At 32.9% G+C, this 17,836-nt stretch overlaps 1 protein-coding gene across 1 annotated transcript in view; it reads right to left on the reverse strand.

Moving 5' to 3' along the window:
- The window catches only part of Cdk5alpha (Cdk5 activator-like protein), a 38,648-nt gene extending 23,832 nt beyond the window's left edge, over positions 1-14,816 (reverse strand). The window contains exon 1 of the mRNA XM_072536796.1: positions 13,979-14,816. Within this exon, the coding sequence (XP_072392897.1) occupies positions 13,979-14,728 (750 nt within the window). The 5' untranslated portion in view covers positions 14,729-14,816. The remainder of the gene's footprint in view (positions 1-13,978) is intronic.
- Between the last annotated feature and the right edge of the window lie 3,020 nt (positions 14,817-17,836).

Below are 17,836 nucleotides of genomic sequence, written 5' to 3' on the forward strand. Positions count from 1 at the left end.
TAACTACAACATCGCTTTTGGAACTCCGCTGACTGACTGTTGCCACACTTGCTTAAAAACAAAAGAGCAGTTGAAAGCAGCAACTTTTTTGGCAGGAGTTAGCCACTGAGCATCGTGTTCATATCGTAATAGCAAAGGCTTTTTTCAAACTCCTTAAAAATCCAAAACACAACACAACTTACTTTTCGTTCGACTGCTAAAAAACTAAGCATTGCCTAAACTGCCTGATCAAGCAGCATATTTCGGCCAGCAAATAAACTATAATAATTTTACAGTTGTTGCTGGAACTTCTACCGATAAACTAAGACCAACAAATGTGTTTTCTTACGTGTGGACAGAAATTGAGTCTCGAAAAGATTCTAATACAATAGCGTCAGCTTTGCAACATGCTCTAAAGATTTTTAATTTTGATGTCAACATAAAAACAGTACGTTTATTCGCTGATGTTTGCGGCAGGCAAAACAAAGATGACAATGTTGGTTTATTGGCTTCTAGAAGAATAGCTGAATCATATTAAACAAATTGAATTAATTTTTCCGATCGTTGGTCATTCTTTTATTCTGCCTGACCGTATTTTCGGCCTTACAGAAATAGACATTAAAAATGCCTGTTATCGTGGAAATTAGTGGCTAAAAATCGGTATGGACTGCGATGTGTTTGATTGGAGGAAACAAACAAAACGAGTTATTAGGCTTCTAGCCCAGGGAAATAAGCATTTTTTCATGACACTCGTCCGCTCAGGCAAACGACAGTTGTTTTGAGTAGTATGGTCCTCTGTAACAAAAACCTATATGTTTCCTGCAGTCGATTTTTTGGACTTAATTAGTTATTAACAAATTAAGGTCAAAAAACGGAAAATTTTTGCTTTTTTCGTCCATCAGCAAAAAGTGAAGCATTTTAGACAAATTTCAGAAGAGAAGAAACTTATAAGTCATATAAAAACCTTTAAAATGGCGTTTTCTAAATGTTTCTATCCTTATTTGTTGCTTGGAAAGTTGCAAAATAAGTCAAAAATTTCGGTTTTTTATAAGTGTTAATAACTTTTTGGAAAATAAACTTATAACATTTATATTTCATGGAATACTGTGCCTTGTAGTGCTTAAAATTTCAAAGTGATCAGTCAAATAGTTTAAAAGTTATTTTATTTGTTTATCCCAAATTAATTTTTTTTGCAACAATATAAGTCAGAACATTATATGGTTTTAGTAATTGTAAGGGTAGTTTATGGAAGAAGAAGACTTGTTCTATTATTAACATTAAAAAAAATTATTAATTAATATTATTTATTAATTATTTTAATTAATATTTCCAAAGCAATACTATTTTTAGAAACAATTGAATAGGACAATTTGTTGTTTTCATAAAATCTATTATAAATAAATTATTTACAATTTTATTAAAGAGGTATAACTTAATTATAAATATTTATGTTTTTAAATAAAAATTATATCAAATATTATAATAAAAATTGAAAAAAAAATTTAAGCAAATTAGATAGTTTATTTACCAATTTATTGAAATAATGCATATTCGTAATGTACGCAAACAGTACATACAAATTAAAAAAGCAACGCTGAAACCCATAAATAAGAACCAGAGATACAGCTAACAGCTCCTTCCCCCTCCCTTCGGCTTCCGTGAGTTTCGAAGCCAGCCGATTTTAAGGACCACATTTTGAAGCTTTGTGGACAATTTCGTTGAAGGGCAATCTTTTTAGAATTTGGTGCGTTAAAACTATAAAGTATTTTGTTTTAAATAACGCTAATTAGATTTATTAATAATTATAAACAAAGCTGCTATGAATTAAATAAAAAAAGAGGCTAACTTTGTCCCAAATTATTTTAGGACAATTTGTTTTTCTTTTAAATTTGTAAAAAAATTTAGGCTTTTTAAATATAAAAAAATAATGTTCTTACAGGCAATGGCTAAAAAGTTATTCTAATTGTTGATAAGCAAAAAATCGACATGTTTTTGCAAAATTATTTTGCAATATTTAAAATTAATTTGCTTAATTTTTTTTAATGTTAATAATAGAACAAGTCTTCTTCTTCAAGAAACTATCATTACAATTACTAAAACTATATAATTTTCTGACTTATATTGTTGCAAAAAAAATTAATTTGGGATAAAAAAATAAAATAACTCTTAAACTATTTGACCGATCACTTTGAAATGTTAACAATATTTTAAGCACTTATAGACACAGCATTCTATGAATTATAAATGTTATAAGTTTATTTTCAAAAAAGTTATTAACATTTATAAAAAACCGAAATTTTTGACCTCTTTTGCAATTTTCTAAGCAACAAATAAGGATAGAAATATTTAGTAAACGCCATTTTGAAGCTTTTTATATGACTTAAAAGTTTCTTTTCTTGTAAAGTTTGTTTAAAATGCTTCACTTTTTGCCGATAGACGAAAAAAGCAAAAATTTTCCGTTTTTTGACCTTAATTTTTTAATAACTAATTAAGTCCAAAAAATCGACTGCAGGAAACATATAGGTTTTTGTTACAGAGGTCCATACTACTAAAAACAACTGTCGTTTGCCTGGCCGGAGGAGTGTCAAAAACAGGGTACTTTTTTTGCTTATTTCCCTGGCCTATTCCTAGTTCATTAAATTTAATAAGACAAAGCGGTTTATTTTTACAAAAAAGGTTCTAGTCTAAGGTGAACCCAATTACCGAAATGACGTTGAAAAATCTAAAAGCGTTTGTAAGAAAAATTTTTCTCTTTCTTCAATGACTCCTGAGAAATTACCACTGGAAAAAGAATTAAAGGGAGATAAAGGGACTATTAATAGTTTCCTTTCCAAACACCATGGAGAAAATTCGAGAAGCTTTGCTGAACTAAATTTTTATAAAGAACACTTGAAGGCAAATTCCACCCCACCAGAAGAAACCATAGTTTGGAAAATTTCCAAAATGCAGGAAATTATATTTTTTTTATTTAAACATTTTCTTTATCTGACTAAAAATCTTAAAGTTTTATTTTCATGAATAAATTGCTTTTTATATATTTATTTTCAAAACTGGTTGTTTGCAATAAACATTTTTTTTTTCTAAAAATCTGTAAATATATGAGGCCAGAAACTTTTAATTTCTATTACTAAAAACTCTAAGCAACATTAATAAAATTCTTTACGTTATGAGCTAAACACTGCTCGGCCGTTAATCGTTTTTTTTTTCGATTTCCCAAAAAATGACTTTTGAGCAAAGAGCAAGTTTTGCAAATAATAGCCTTAAATATAAATGGATGTTTTAATTCGTATAAAGGTATTTTAAAAGATCTACATAAATTTATGATTATTATAAAATTAAATTAAAATTAAAATTTCTCTTACACACTTTATGTCTAGAGTCTAGACTATTTACGACATCAGTAAATATTTGGATCATTGTTCAAATCCGATTGAGCACACCTCTAGTTCTTAAATGCCAAGTATGAGATTTTCTCCTTTAGAGGCGATTACTGGGAACGACACACTCGTGCCGAGTATTAAATCGGATTAAGAGATTGTATATAAAAAGAACACACGTGACCTTTTCATTAAGTACAGATGATAAATCGAAAAAGCAGACATGGGAGTAATTTGCTTTAGAAGTTAAACTTTGCTTTAACATTTATAAAGGCAAAAGATATGGGAACTAAGAAAGAACTCGAATTAGTTATACTAATACGAGTTACAAAAAGAGCGAATTAAAACGGACAAAAATATTGTTATTTAGAATTCTTACAATACATTCCTTCACATATTTTTATCTTGAAAAATACCGAAATAATTTTCATGTACAGATGTAGCTCGTCTCATTGTACTTCATTATACCTTCCTCATACACAAAAGAACAATGGATTAGTTTGGAAACGCATTAAAAGTGTACTTGACAGTAAACACCAAGAGCATCGAGGTAAGCATATTTCTCAACAGAGAAAATCTACAATCTATGAGATAAGATAACAAACTAATTCAAACTACCAAGAAAAAGTTCACAGATCTCGAAAAGGAGACTCTTATTAATTTAGGTTCTAATGTTCACTTTTCGGATCGGAATGGCTAATTTCACCCATAAACAACACAGGCCTGCAAAAAATATTTTTTGAAAGTTGTTTGAAATTTGATAACTGACTTTCATGTACTGTATAATAATAAAATTTAAATAATGTTTCACTTTTTCCAACGTTATACAATTTAGTTCATTTATTAATAATGTTCTAAACTAATTTCCATTACAGTTATATTTCTCTTTAGGTTTCTAAGTCCTTATAATAACGCTTTCGCTTTCTGTCAAAGCTTATTTTACTGCTTTTCTTGATGTGAAGTCGTTGAGAATCATCTCTTTTCATGATCCAGCAGTAGTTTGCTATCATGCTCACATTATATTTTCCTTGGTATCTTCTTTTCATTTCTTTTATGCCTTTGTGAAATCTTTCGCTTTACTGACATCACCAAGGTTTGCCGGGAAGTATCAAGATGTGAGTGGAGAAAGTGAAGTTGATTGTTCATGTTACAGCGCAGCTTCTTAAAGTTGTCGATCATGTCTGCGACGATTTTATTGTAGTTTCGATGTCTTTTTTTACCTAGGAAACCAAGAACATCTAATTTAAAAGATGTCCATGCTGCCTTTTCATTTGTTTCCATTTTGTTCACAAAGTTGCCTTCCCTTCTTTAGTCAATACCTTGACAAATTGTTTATCAGCCTCAACTTTATGTGAAGTGGTGGAAGTGATCTTTTATTAGTTTTCTAATGACAGATCACTCCCCTTTTTTAGTCAATGCCTTGACAGAGTATCTTCCTCAAAGGCTCTTCCTCACATCAACATGTTTAACCTCTACTTTCTCTCAAGGGCCAAGTTTTTTTTTATATGGTGTTGCTTTCTGTCTCGACTGTCCCATGACAGAGAAAGCAGGGGAACTTTGTATAGGAACTTTATTGACCAAGCAGCATTAAAATCACTTTTAAATCAGCACATAATGTCCATTTGTGATCTGAATAGCACAGTTTGCTTAAAACCAGTTCAAAGTTTTCGTAATATTCTTTCCCCTAAACAGAGTGTCCAACTGGTATAGAAGCATACTTATTGCCATTGTATAGAAGTACTGCTTTAAGGCTTTTTTTTGAAGAATCAATCAAAAGTCTCCACTTAACAGGAGCACATTCTAGTTTGAAATGTGTTATAAGTCCAGGAACATCACTGCAAAACACCAGGTCATCTTCTTGGAAGAAGAAAAATACAAATATTGTTCCTAGATCGATATCAAGAAAAGAATGTTTTCGGAACAAACATATGTTTAATTTTCAATCTAGATTCTAAAACTTCTGCCGATTCTTTTACTAAATTATTCACTGTCTTCTTCACTATCATTTTGCTGATCCAATGGCTCGTGATCATCATGTATATTATCTAAAGAATCTGGAAGAGTGGCACTTCAGGTCCATGAGGAACAAGGCGAATGGATGATTATGAAATGTGAAATGGGTAAAAAATATCTTTTTTGTTTCTCAAATTAAAACCTCGTACGTTGCAAGAATAAAAATAGTAGTCATCACTATGATTTTTGGGCTCCTTCTAAAACATTATTATTCCAAAACGTAAGAAATCCTTACCTTGAAACCATTACCTCAGTTCTTCAACACACACTGAACAAACTTTATGTGGGGGCTCAAGGCTTATCTTGATCGCCTAACTTTATACCAAAATAAGCAAAATATACTTTGTCAATCAAATCGGAAACGTTTCTTTGTTGATGTTTAACGGTATAGTTACCGCAAATGTAACAGAAGCATTCTGTCATGTTTATACATTCTCTGGTAGCCATTGTCCAATGTCTAGACAGCACAATAACTTCACAATACAAGAAAATAGTCACTACTTTAAAGCACTAATAAAAACAATACCAAGCGAAAAGCTGCTGTGAATTGTAAGGCATTTCCAAAGGCTCACTGCTTGTTAATGGTGGATGGGTAGGGGGTACGGCAAGAACAAATGCGGACTTGAAAATACTGCTGGTTTCTCCTAATTATTCTTTATTATATCATTTTGTGAAATAACTGTATGTAATGGAATTTTTTCACTAATTTTCCTGAAATCAGCGTTAAACACAGTATGAAAATCAATTATTAAATTTTAAAAAAATTTTTGGTCGCAGACCTGTGTAATTTATTGTGTGTAGTTTATTGTACCTTTATAGTAATTCATAATTACTATAAAGTATCTGCCCAAAAGCATGAAGAAACTATCTATTTAAGTGCAAGGAGAAGTACTATCACCAACGTTGTAGGAAATAATTGTGAATTATCTAATCTACGGTTACCAAGGATTATCACGGATAAATTTTGTGGCATGTGAATGTGGTAAGGTGAAAAGTATCGTGACAATTACTACATGGAATATGAGATCGCTCAACACAAGGGACCAAAAAATAATTTAAGTGCTGAAAGAGAAACAAATAGATATTTGCACTCTATAATTAAAATTAAGAGAATACATACTAATCTACAATGGAGTCAAATTCTAACTATACCTTCCTCTAACTAATACACCAAAGGTGCCAAAATCACCTAGTTCCATCAATATGGAACTGCTATATTAGCGTCGAACAAAATTGCTCAATAAGTCACAGACTTCATCTCTCTAAATGATAGAGTAGCAATGTTAAAATTACAAACAACTCACAGAAAACTAAATATTATTCAGGTCTATGCTCCAACAAGTGACAAGTCAGACGAAGAAATCGAAAAATTTTATAACAACATAGATGAAATATTGCGACTGACAAAAAGAGGTGAGATAACGATGATCATGGGTGACTTTAACGCTAAAATTGGTCGTGGTGCTGAAGGAGACCACATAGGAGCATACGGTCTAGGTACCAGAAATAATAGAGGAGATAGACTTGTATAATTCTACGTAGAAAACAATCTGTTAATAGCCAATACCTTCTTCAAACAACATCCTAGAAGGCTATACACAAGGAAATCACCTGCAGACAGAAAAGACAGAATTGTTAGAAATCAAATTGACTTTATTTTGCTCAATAACACCTTTAAGAAGTACATACTGGAACTGTTATACATATATAGCGATCACAATCCAGTTATAATTTATTTTAGATTAAAAAGATTTCTCAAAGTCAAAAAGAAAACAGTGACAAGAAAAATAGACATCTCACAACTGAAGAACCATGAACAGAAAAAAAAATAAGTATCAAGCTTGATGAAGAAATAAAAACGATTGAAAACTCTTGGTACAGAGAGACATTGAAGTAACATGGACTGCTCTTAAAACAAAAATAATAAAGATACAAGAAGAAACATCGGGTTCATAAAACACAACTAAAAACAAGAATCGATAACGCAAGAGATCATGGACCTTATGGACGAAGTCGAAAACATAAAACAAGCCCAATATAATACAAGCAAATGAACAAAATCATTAGAAAAAAATGCAGGGTGGCGAAAGAAAACTGGATGTCAATAGAAAAGGTAAATTCCGTAAAATATTTGGAAGCAAATATCAATAGTCAGTGTAATCTAAAAAAAGAAATCCTATCAAAAATCGAATAAGCAAAGAAAGCATTCATGAGCATGAAAACATTTTTTACAAGATCAGACCTTAATCTGCAGCTTAGAATCCGAATGATCAGATGTTACGTTTTTCCTGTCTTACTGTATGGCTGTAAAAGTTGGACAATGGACTTTGAAATAGAAAAAAGAATAGATGCCTTTGAGATGTATATATACACACGAATGTTGAGAATACCATGGGTACAAAGAGTTACTAATACTAAGGTACTTCGTCGCATATGTAAACAAAAAGAATTACTAAGAATAATCAAAGAGAGGAAAATGCAATACTTGGGTCATGTGTTGAGAGGCGAAAGATACGAATTACTTCAAGTTATACTGGAAGGAAAAGTACAGGGCAAAAGATCAATAAGAAGACGCCAGAACTCGTGGCTGAAATACCTGAGGAGATGGTTCGACCGCTCATCCGCAGAAATCCTTCGCGCAGCAGTTTCCAAAACTACAATTGCCATTTGGATCGCCAACCTTCCAAAGGGGATGGCGCCATGAGAAGAAGACCAAAATCACATTACAAAGTATCAATACATATCAGAAAGGATCGTTACAGTAAAGATAAGAACTGAGAAGGAATACCTGAACATCATAGGCAAAAAGGCCCAGAAAATAACAAGCCTTAACATTAAGGGACAGTTTAATACCAAATTACAAAAAGTAGTGGATCAATAAAGAGGGAAGATGATATTGGAGGATTTTAACCTGCGAATAGACAATCAAGTATTATCTGGGATTAAGCAAGCATATAACGAGAGTATTAAAAATAAAAATGGGAAAAGGATGATAAACTTAGATACAACACAAACAACAAACTTAAAATAAATAACACCAATACAAATATATATCAAAATAACACCCGTGGACAAAAATCTATGATAGATTATGTTATAACTAACAGATATATACATTCATCAAAAATAATCGACCTAAGACGCTCCAACCAAGTAGATGTAGGTAGTGACCATAGGGCCATAGGACCATAGTATTATGTAAAATAGGAATCATCATGAAATACTTCACATCAAAGAGAGTGGAGCAACACAAATAAAGATTTCACGGATTACTTCACTCAGTACACAACAAGAATATCAGAGAAGATTGCTGGTAATGGAATATTAGAAAACATCGAGAAAAGTTGAAAACTCCTTTCAGGATTCTTCGTTCAAATATAGTCAAGAAAATTGTATCAGTCTTGAAAATGGTGCATGTTTCCTGTAAATAACTCCGTTATTCTTTAATACTTTGTGTTGAAAATATAATTCGTAAATATTAAGCAACATCAAAGGTCAAAAACCTATTCATGAACAAACTCTCCCTTCGCAGGCTTCAAGATTTTCGTAATGCATGTATAAATATTCCGCATATAACAGAGGGTAGAAATTGCAGGGGAGCGCCAAAATAAAGAAACCGCATATTCTCTCCCATCTTTCATTCGCTATACCAAGCAATTAACTGCGTCTGTATGGGAAGTGCGATGCATATAAACAGATTATGTTGAAATACACTGCTACACAAAAATTAGAAAACACGTCTGTATACATTTATAATTCCTATATAAAGTGAAAAAATAAAACAGAAATTTTTAAAGCTTCTAAATTATTTCAGTAAATTGGTAAATGTAACTAGAAATAACTAATGTATTTCAAAGGTTAAAATAAAAGGAAAATACAGTTAAGATTTGATTTCACGTACAGTGCGTCTGTGTATACGATTATACGTATTTCATCCTAATAGGGATCATCAGAGACGGCTATTCACGGCTGAAAGTGAAAATAAATCTTTTCTGTCTTAGGGCGCAACTCTAACATGGCTTCGTATAGACGCAAATCGCGACATCTGATATTAAAATCTGTAAACTAATTTTCGAAACCAAATTCAGATTTTTGCATTATTCTGTGCCTTCTAAGAATTGCAAGGCAAACAGACGTTGATAAAGATGTTAATAGAGACATGAGGAATCTAAAAATTGCATTCCACGACATGTCTTCTCAACTAAGCAAAAATCCTTATCAAATTTGGTTTCTAGTACTCGTACAGAGTATATCGAAATAAAAGGAAAATACAGTTAAAATTTGATTTCACGTACAGTGCATCTGTGTATCCGCTTATACGTATTTCACCCTCATAGGGATCATCAGAGACTGATATTTACGGCTGAAAGTGAAAATAAATCTTTTCTGTCTTAGGAAGCAACTCTAACATGGCTTCGTATAGACACAAATAACGACATCTAATATAAAAACCCGTAAACTAATTTTCGAAACCAAATTCAGATTTTTACTTTAATCTGTGCCTTCTAAGAATTGCAAGGCAAACAGACGTTGATAAAGATGTTAATAAAAAAAAAATAAAAATATTAAAGTTAAAACTATTGCAAGAAAAGAAGAAGAAGTGCTAGCTGATTTTTTCATGTCAGTTGAGTATTAAAGTCAAAATATAAAGCACACTATTATTTGAAGATTCAATTTTTCGGAAAATTTTATTTTATTTTTCAAGAACTTCTACAATGCAATAAAAGAGAACATTACAATATGTACAAATGTATTGGGTCTTACCAAAATTTAGTAAAAAAACATATTGGTTAATTTATACAAAATTAAAGTACACAGCAAACTGCTGTAGTACATATTAAATGAAATAAAATAAAATTTCTGAACACAAAGATTTTAGTTAATAAATAATTGGTTAGATGTTTAAATTAATTTGTATGTAAACAATCTTTGAAAAGTTGTTATATAGAAACACATTGTTGATCGAGAGACAAAATATAACTTTTTAACAAAACTATGGTTTTCAAGGAATATCAACTTTCAAAGATTTTTCTTCTTCTTCATGTGCCGAGGCTAGATTATCGAGCGTTGGCTATCAAATTGGCTATAGTAATTTTGTTGACGGCAGCTCGGAAAAGAGATGCAGAGTATCTGTTAAACCAATCTCTCAGGTGTCTAAGCCATGACGTTCTTCTTCGACCTGGCCCTCTTCTTCCGTCTACCTTGCCTTGTATTATTAAATTATATCTCTCTGGGTGGCGCATAACATGGCCAAGAATTCAAGTTTGCGATTTTTAACTGTTTTGACGAATTCCGTAACTTTTTCCATCCGATGCAAAACAGCTTCGTTATGAACTCTATCCACCCAACTTATTCATAGGATTCTCCGATACACCCAGATTTCAAAGGCTTCCAGTTTCTTGAGAAGTGTATCCGTCAAAGTCCAATCTTCGACACCATACAAAAGAGTAGAGAACACATAACATCTCACTAATCTAATTTTCAGACTTAAAGTAATATTGTTTCCACATAACGGTTTCTTCATCTTAAAGAATGCAGCTCTGGCCTTCTCTATCCGTATTCTAATTTCTTTGCTCGTGTCCCAGTTCTCATTTAAAATACAACCAAGGTAAGTGATACTGTTAGTTCTCTCCAGTTGTTCACCATAAGCTGTTACCACTTCCGGTTGTATTGGCGTTTTACTGACGACCATCATCTTTGTCTTTGCTGTGTTTAGCTTAAGGCCATATTCATCACACGTTGTGGTAATCCTCTTAATTAGATGTTGAAGTTCTTCGTAATTGCTTGCAATTAACACTGTGTCATCCGCATATCTCAAATTATTAATATTGACGCCATTCATTTTTATACCACATCGAACATTATCCACTGCTTTATTGAAAACGAACTCAGAATAGATGTTAAATAGTAGCGGGGACAAAATGTAGCCCTGCCTTACTTATCTTTGTATTTGAAGCTTTTCAGAGATCTTCTTCTTTTTCAAGTGCCCTGTCCGTTGCGAACGTTGGCTATTAACATGGCAATTCTGATCTTATTTGCGGCGCTTCTGAATAGTTCGACCGATGTGAGCCCGAACCACTTCCTCAGATTTTGGAGCCACGAGTGTCTTCTCCTGCCTGGCCCTCTCTTACTGTCTATTTTTCCCTGGACAATCAATTGCAGTAGACGGTACTTATGTACCGTTATGTATGCAGAGATGTCCCGGGTAATCCTGATGTGTGCACGTTGATGCCAGTAAAGATTTTTAATAATGCGTAGGTCTTTATCATCAATACCTACCTGCTGAAGAATGGCTATCATTTCAGTATGTTTTACTCGATCAAAGGCGATCTCAAAGTTAATAAAACACATATAAACTGAATGTCCGACATCCCTGCATCTCTGTACCATAACCTGAATACTAGATTTTTATGTATTATTAATCGACTGATTTTATCTGTCGTGTCCTATATAAAGGGCACGATGTATACAGGGTTCGGCAGATAAACGGCCAATTAGAAATATCTCGAGAACCAAAGATAACTGAATCATATAAATTGGAATGAAGAGGTTTTTGAAGAGGGACCTATTTAATGAAAATATTTTCCTTTTTTTGCTACTTCCGGTTATAAGTAGATATACTTCCGGTATACTGATAAGTTGGTTATAACTTCGTTTTTTTAATGGGACAACCTGTATATTTTTTAATTTTAAAATATTCATGTTATTTTAAACATTTTTTGTGAACTTCTCTATACCCATTGTGAACCGTTTTTGATTTATAATGGTTTTTACATATATGTATATAAAAATTTCACTTTTCATCAGAATTTCCATTTGGAGAAATTATATAGGCTTGTATAAAAATATGTCTGTACCAGCCATCCAAAGAGACTTCAGGCATGCTACAGGAGTCATAAGTATGGCTACAATAAGAGGAATTTAAAAGTCAGGTTTAAGGAATCGTCGACCAATAAGAGTCCTCAGCTACAACCTAGATATGTTTTGCAATGCCTCCAGTGGGCTCAAGAACACATACAGCTCATACATACAACATTTTTGGAATTTTGTGCTTTATTCAGACAAGACCAAAATCTGTTTTAATAGTGCTAGCCGATGAATTCATATTTGGCGAGATACAACAAGAGCTGCAGAACTAGCACATGTCCGCCCCGTACTTTCTTCTGTTGGTGGCACTGTTATATTTTGAGAAGGTATTACGGCAGGCGAACGAGCGGAATTGTTGCTTATTAACGGGACTCTTACAGGACCAAGGTACGTCACACGGACTTTAGAATCTTGTGTGAGATTATGACAATGAGCTGTGGCTGAAAATTTTGTATTTATGGATGATAACACCCGCCTACATTGGACTCAAGTGGTTAATGACTATCTTAAGACAGAAGGTATTCGCCGTTTGGAGTGGCCTGCGATGTGCCCAGACATGAACCCCATTGAACATGCATGGGATGTGCTCTCCAGAGCTGCTCACGCCCAATGGTATCCTCCTAGAATACATAATGAATTTACAGTTGTCTGTAGAGAAAAATGGGAGAATCTGCCACAGGAAATGACTTATTAGCAGTATTAGAGCTCGAATTCAGGCTTACATTGATGTCCATGGTAGAAATACACGATATTAAAATTGTTAAATAAATTTTAAATAGAAACATACTTTTCTTTTAAAAATAGTGAATAATAGCGAAAATTTTGGGTGATGCATAACTTTTGAAACTATGTGTATTGTAAGTATTGTTCTACGGAGTGAAAGCTTGGACATTAGAGCAAGATATTATAAATAGATTAGAAGCTTCTGTATAATGAGCTTAATAAAGAATGCTTAAAATTAACTGGATATGTTAAGTCTTAAGTGAAGATGTAAAAGTATGGCTAGATAAAAGAAATATTTGAAAACCAATAAAATTTCTAAAATAAAATATTAAAGCTTATCATCGTCAGCGGCGAACACTATAACTTTCTTTAAACAATAAAGCAATGAGAAATATAGAGGCACAAAAGACAAGCAAGTTCAAGTATACTTTCTGGTTAAACAATTTGCAGATCTGATTTTGTTTATTTCCGTATAGAGCTGCTGCATCAAAAATTAGAATAGCTATGATGATTTACAACTTTTTTATATAGAGGAGATAGTATACAAAAATATACTGCATTCCAATTATTACCGCATTCCATAATTTTATGGCCGTGGCCTACTACAAACATTGTTGGTTAGTTTTGCATTATATTTACCTAACTATTGATTTGTAAAATATACATAAAAATAACCGTACATAATTCATTAGTAACATAACAAAATATTATAAAAGTAATTTGACAATCAGGCAGTCACAAATTGATATCATTTAGTATGACAGTTTGTAAATAATATTATAAAGCTTAGATTTTCGTTTTGTTTGGACCATCTTTGAGAATACAGATTTTATATTCATGTTAGGTTATTTATAAGTAATAGACAACATATTTCATTACATTTTTTTATAATATGTCTTGAAATGTGTAAATTACGGACCAATTTAGTAAAATGAAAATAAATTTTAAAGCATAGATATATTACGATATAAACTTAAATTAGGGCAACACCCTTTAGGGAAATCAAAAAGTGCAATTACCTGCCATCCCTGCAAAAGCAAACTCCTGTCAACCGTCCTGAGCCACATGACCGCATCTCCCGCCTGAAAATCTCGTAATTTGTAGCATTTAGCGTGCAAAAACATTCCTAAACACTTCAATAATTCAGACGTGGAAGCTTGTATGACAGTCTTTTTGGGTGCAGCTACAGGAACGACCTGATTTTGCGAGTTGATAGAGCTTTGGCTCAAAATGACCTGCTTGTTAACAACTTTATCGCAGTGCAAATGATTGTTAGTGTTATTGTTAGCATTATTCACTCTTACAATGTCCAAAGCAAGCGCGGAACTAGTTTTTGAATTCGAGTAATATGAGCTATGCTTGTTTTGATGTATATTTTTGTTTTTGTCGATCACCGGATGAATATTGTCGACCAGGGGTTGCCGAAAAACGGTTATGTTTTTGTTTTTGTTGTTGTCCAACTTCTTTTTATTGTTGTTCGTCGTGGAGAATCGTTTCCAGGACAGGGCGTTGATGAAAAGAGAATGCTTCCTGAGGTTCTTTTCCAGAGCGTTTTTCTCAGATATAATCCTAGCGTTTTCATTATTGTTTATATTATTACACAAATTATGATTATTAGAGTTTGTTACACTGCAGTTGCTTTTTGAGTCACGGTTCTTGACGTTGTTTAGTTGTTCGTAAGAAAAGTTGTTAAGGGTAAAATCGCCCGTAGAGCTTGTTGTGTACACAGGCCTTCGCTCTCGCGGGGAAAAACTAAGCACCGTGCCCATTTTGCACTAACTAAAACACTAACTATAATAAACTAACACATTTTTTGACTGGACCTTAATGTCAACGATTTTCTCGTCTGCAATGCTAGCCCAGGGGTCGATCTCGTGAAGGCGTCGCAGCGCCGGCGCTAAGTTTCCTAGCAACCCTCATGATGTCATAAGAAATCAATATAACCACCCTCTGATACGAAGCGAATGTTTTTACGCGATCTACTCGCTGCAAAGGTATTTATTTACAGTCGCATAATTCGTGTGAATGTACGAGATTCTACGGGGTTGGCGTTACTATGAAAAATCGCCTCTTCTTCTGCTTTAGGAGAGTTGGGTTTAAAGAATGATAGCGATCATCATAGGTATTCGCACTATAATAGATGCAGTTTGCAAGATAAGCGTTCGCAAATATAATGTTTATGCTCACAATTTTTTTATTTATCTCTTCCGAAATAATCAACATATTTTAAAATAAATTTTTTAATATTTAAATAAAACAAATTATAAAACTAGATATTTCCACTAGTTTGTGCAAAAATTATGCTTTATTTTTCAATTAATTTTAAAAAATATATTTTTTTTTATTTTTAATCCAATATAGACATCCAATATAGTAGACATTTTTTGAAATATTTTTATTTATAGAACCAATTATTGTACAAAACAATATTATTTATTAAAAAAACGTAATGGTAATAATTTTATTATTATTAAGGCCAAAAAAAAATTAAATAGAGAGCCCATTAGCTTTATCTATTATTTCAATGTCCTTATTGTTTTCTTCTACTTCAAAATTATTATCTACAATGGGTACATAAAACTCCAAATTGTTATAGGTTCTCCAATTCTCACCAAAATGACACGTATTGGTTGCTATTAATGTCGTGATAAGGCCCAAAGATTCTTCTGAGGATTTTCCTCTCAAAACATCTAAGTTTTCGTTCAGTTTCTTTGGTCAGGGTCCACGTCTCACACCCATACATGAGCACCGATCTAGTCACCGTTTTATGTATTCTAATCTTTGATGTTCGTGTTAGGCTTTTAGATTTATTAGTATTGTGGAGGCTGTACATACATCTGTTTGCTGCCTGAATTCTTCCTATTCGGCGATATGTTATCTGCAGTAATTGTTGCTCCGAGATATTTAAAACTCTCCACTCTTTCAAAGTTATATGGGTCTATTGTAACATTTTGCCCTATTCTATCTCGTCCCTTTTGCCTGTTGATGCACATGTATATGGTTTTCTCTTCGTTTATCCTTAAACCAGTTTTCTTTGCCTCTATCTTCAATTTATTAAACGTCTCCTTTACATTGGTGACTGTGTTTTCCACAATGTCAATGTCATCTGCGTATGCCAGTAGTAATTTTGGTCCATTTACTGTCGGTAATTCTGTTTTAAGTTGTGCCGCTCTTACTACTTTCTCCAGGATGATATTAAAGAAGAGAGGTGACAGCGCATCTCCTTGTTTCAGGCCACTGCTTATTTCGAAAGATTCTAAGAGTTTGTTACCCATCCATACTCTAGATCTAGAGCTATTAACACATAACTTAACAAGCTGGATAAGTTTTTTTGGAACTGAAAGTTCTGCCATTGCATTTCACATCTGATCCCTCTTAATGCTGTTGTACTCTTGCCAGAAATCTATGAAGAGATTATGGATAGTTCTATTGAATTCCCATCCTTTTTCAAGCAGCTGTCTTAAAGTAAAGATTCAGCCAGTATTATGTCAGATCCTGGAACTTTTCCGTTCTTTAATTTGGTAATTGCTTGCAATGTTTCATCATCTATTTTGGGGTCCTCTACCGGTAGGTCCACCCCAAAATATATATTTTTTCCATGTTCTGTCTCTTGATGTATGTTTAGTAAAGTCTTGAAATATTCTTGCCATGTTTGGACCAGCTCTTTTTCATTTATTATTAATTCATCATTTTTTCTGAGTATAGACACGCATCTAGGACTAAAGCCTTTCTTTTCGTTTGACACTGATTTGTAAAATCCTCGACTATTTGAATGTTGCCTATTCCTTTCCATTTTTTCATATTTCCTTTTTTTCTCTTTAATTAATTTTTTTGTTTCTGGGCGTGAAGTTGCATAGTTTTCTTTACTTTCTGCTGTTCTTTGTTGAAGCATAATGATTCGCTTTATTTGTCTGTCGTGTAGTTTTTCTTGACATTCTCTATCAAACCATTTCCTTGTTTTCTTCCTGATTTTTCCTATTATTAGTTCTGTTGACTCCGTAATTGATTTTTCCATTTGTTACCACAGCCTTTTGATATCATTGCTCTGGTCTACTGTATTTAGATGCTGTTTAATTTCTTGTTTGTAATTTTCTCGGATATTCTCGATGTTTCACTGTCCCAAGGTTGGAATGATGGTTAAAAGTAGTTTGCTCGCGTGTGATATCAATACTACTGTACGGTAATTACTGAAATCTGTCGGTGAATCTTTTTTATGTATGGGAATAAACGTGAGTTTACCCCAGTCATTTGGCCACTTTCCGGTATTTCAGATCTCATTGCAAATTCTAAGCATTATTTCCGTCCCCAATTCTTCCATTTCTTTGAGTGTTTCAGCTGTAATTCCATCTTCTCCTTCTGCTTTTCTGAATTTTAGCTTTTTAATTGCCGCCTCGATTTTTGATTTCAATAATTGAGGTTTATTTTCATTATTTCATTTCTCTGTATGTTTTTTGGGTCGTTGTTAGAGAATAGTATTTCGCAATATTGTTTTTACACTTCTGCGATACCGTCTGGGTTTGTTATTGCATCTCCACTATTATCTTTAATGGTCTGTCTTCACTTTCTCTCTAAACCATGGTGTTTTCTTTTTTGATATGTTACTGTTCGTTACTTTCCTCCCTCCAAGTGATTCTGTTGCTGCGTTAATTATGTTATTTTTGAGTTTTTCCCAGCTTTCCTCGATGTTATCGTTTTCTAATATTTCATTCCCAGCGATCTTCTCTGATATTCTTTTCCTGTATAAGTATTCCGTGGATTCCGTATTTAGTCCTTCGACTTTGATTTTAATTTGTGTTAGCGCCGCTATCTTGGGTGGGAAGTATTTCAGGATGATTCTTATTTTATATATTACTAGGCTATGGTCGCTACCTACATCT

Source organism: Diabrotica undecimpunctata, chromosome 7 (genome assembly GCF_040954645.1).
Source record: "Diabrotica undecimpunctata isolate CICGRU chromosome 7, icDiaUnde3, whole genome shotgun sequence".
NCBI lineage: Eukaryota > Metazoa > Arthropoda > Insecta > Coleoptera > Chrysomelidae > Diabrotica > Diabrotica undecimpunctata.